At 41.7% G+C, this 1785-nt stretch overlaps 1 protein-coding gene across 2 annotated transcripts in view; it reads left to right on the forward strand.

Annotated features, from left to right (window-relative positions):
* Positions 1-1785, forward strand: part of slc7a7 (solute carrier family 7 member 7) — a 10587-nt gene that overhangs the window by 3757 nt on the left and 5045 nt on the right. For both annotated transcript variants that reach the window (XM_035674869.1, XM_035674870.1), the window contains exon 4: positions 1652-1777. In XM_035674869.1, coding sequence (XP_035530762.1) covers positions 1652-1777 — 126 coding nt within the window. The remainder of the gene's footprint in view (positions 1-1651; positions 1778-1785) is intronic.

Consider the following 1785-nt stretch of genomic DNA (forward strand, 5'->3'; position numbering starts at 1 on the left):
ATCTTATTTTCCCATAGTTCTAGGCAGAACCTCTCATTAAAATGTACATTAGTTTTAATAGAAGTTGGTCCAATGCTACGGAAGCCCATTTATGCGAAGACATTTTTTTTATTAAACGTTATCTATTATAAAATAAAATATACTGCTACTAGATATTAAGTCAAAAGATAGTATGTCAAAGTTTAAGAAGTTGAACTTACGAGATAGTAAGTCAACTTTATTTACTATTTTTTTATAATTTAATTTAGTATCTCAAAATATTCACTAAGGAACATTTTTGAATTGGGAAATCTCAACCTTTAGATTTACTTCGTCATAGTTTATTATCTCATAATTATGACTTGTACATCACCTCCTCATTCAATAACATGTAAATTGAACGCTTTTAAGCAGTCGACATCTGGAGCCCCGGGTGTCAAAGCTTCCCACCCACATGTGAGTTCAGTCCTAAACATCTCCATTTCAACTCACATCTGGACCATATTTGACCTCCACTACCAGTCGGTCAGCCTCCTGAACCCGATCTCACACCTCCCACCCTTCTAACCTTTCACTGTCAACACACCACGCCTCTACTTCTGTGTGGCAAAGTCTCCATTGCTCATCGCCGCTCACCTCCGTCCGGGGCGCCGTGCCTCCTGTTGGGAACGGACCTGTTATGATCCTCTTCCTGTCAATGGGCTGGAAGGTGATAGTGTTATGATTCGTCCTCTCACTGTGGCTGCAGGCGCTTCCGTGGTCAATGTGGAGGAGAGGGCGGTGATGTAATACTGTTTTGGCCTCTCCTTTAGACGTCTGGGTGATGTGGAGGTCAGTGTTGAGTGATAAGTGTAGTCTGTGAGCGAGGGGGCGCCTCGAATGAACTTAATGCTATTGTAGATAAAATGTGTCCACTCAGCTGGTTTGCAGGTGAATTTGTTTAATCAGTTCTTACAAGACTTGTAGAGTCAGGAGGAAGTTCAACACAACAAGGAATGCTTTGATCTCAAAAAGGTTTTTGACTGAAATGAGCAACATAATGAATGATATGATTAAAGGAAGGACAATTTGTTTCAGTGAACCCTCCTTGACTACTAGATAATTTAAACTGAGCAGACATTCGGTGCCTTACTATCTCTATTTTTATGAACATATGCTGATAAGAGGCCTAAGAGATGAGTCACAAAGAGAAGGACGATAACATGTTTTCCAATAACATCAATGCTGCTCAAAGTGAAGGAGGGCAATAAGGAAAAATTGAGCAGTGTCAGTCATTCGGGCAGTGGGTCAATAAGTAGAAACAGGTCACAAATCACCAACCTCAAGCAGAAATATAACAGTCACCAGATCAGTGGTGATTTCACAACACTTCTTTATAGCTTTTAAAATTTGCCTAACTTTCACGACTGTACCTGTGTGTGTGTGTGTGAGGTTGTATGTGCTGCACTCAGCTGTTTCCTCATTTGAAAAACAACAGGCCAGTCTGCTTGAGTCAGCAGCAGCGTTTCCTTAAACCAGCCGTACTCTCACACGGAAACATGCTGGCACACACTCACAGTTTACAGAGCAAATCTCACCCACTGAGGCTGTTCATGGATTTGATTTGTGTGTGTGTGTGTGTCTGAGTAATATACACATTTTTATACATGTGCTTTGGTTGCTCTCCCTTTAGGTTTGCTGACCTTTGTGAACTGTGCCTATGTAAAGTGGGGAACCAGGGTCCAGGACTTCTTCACCTACGCCAAAGTCATCGCTCTCATCGCTGTCATCATCACTGGCCTGGTGAAGATCGGACAAGGTGCTAAA

The sequence above is a fragment of the Morone saxatilis genome, unplaced genomic scaffold (genome assembly GCF_004916995.1).
Source record: "Morone saxatilis isolate NCDOM2014 unplaced genomic scaffold, NCSU_SB_2.0 Contig4, whole genome shotgun sequence".
In the NCBI taxonomy this organism is placed as follows: Eukaryota; Metazoa; Chordata; class Actinopteri; family Moronidae; genus Morone; species Morone saxatilis.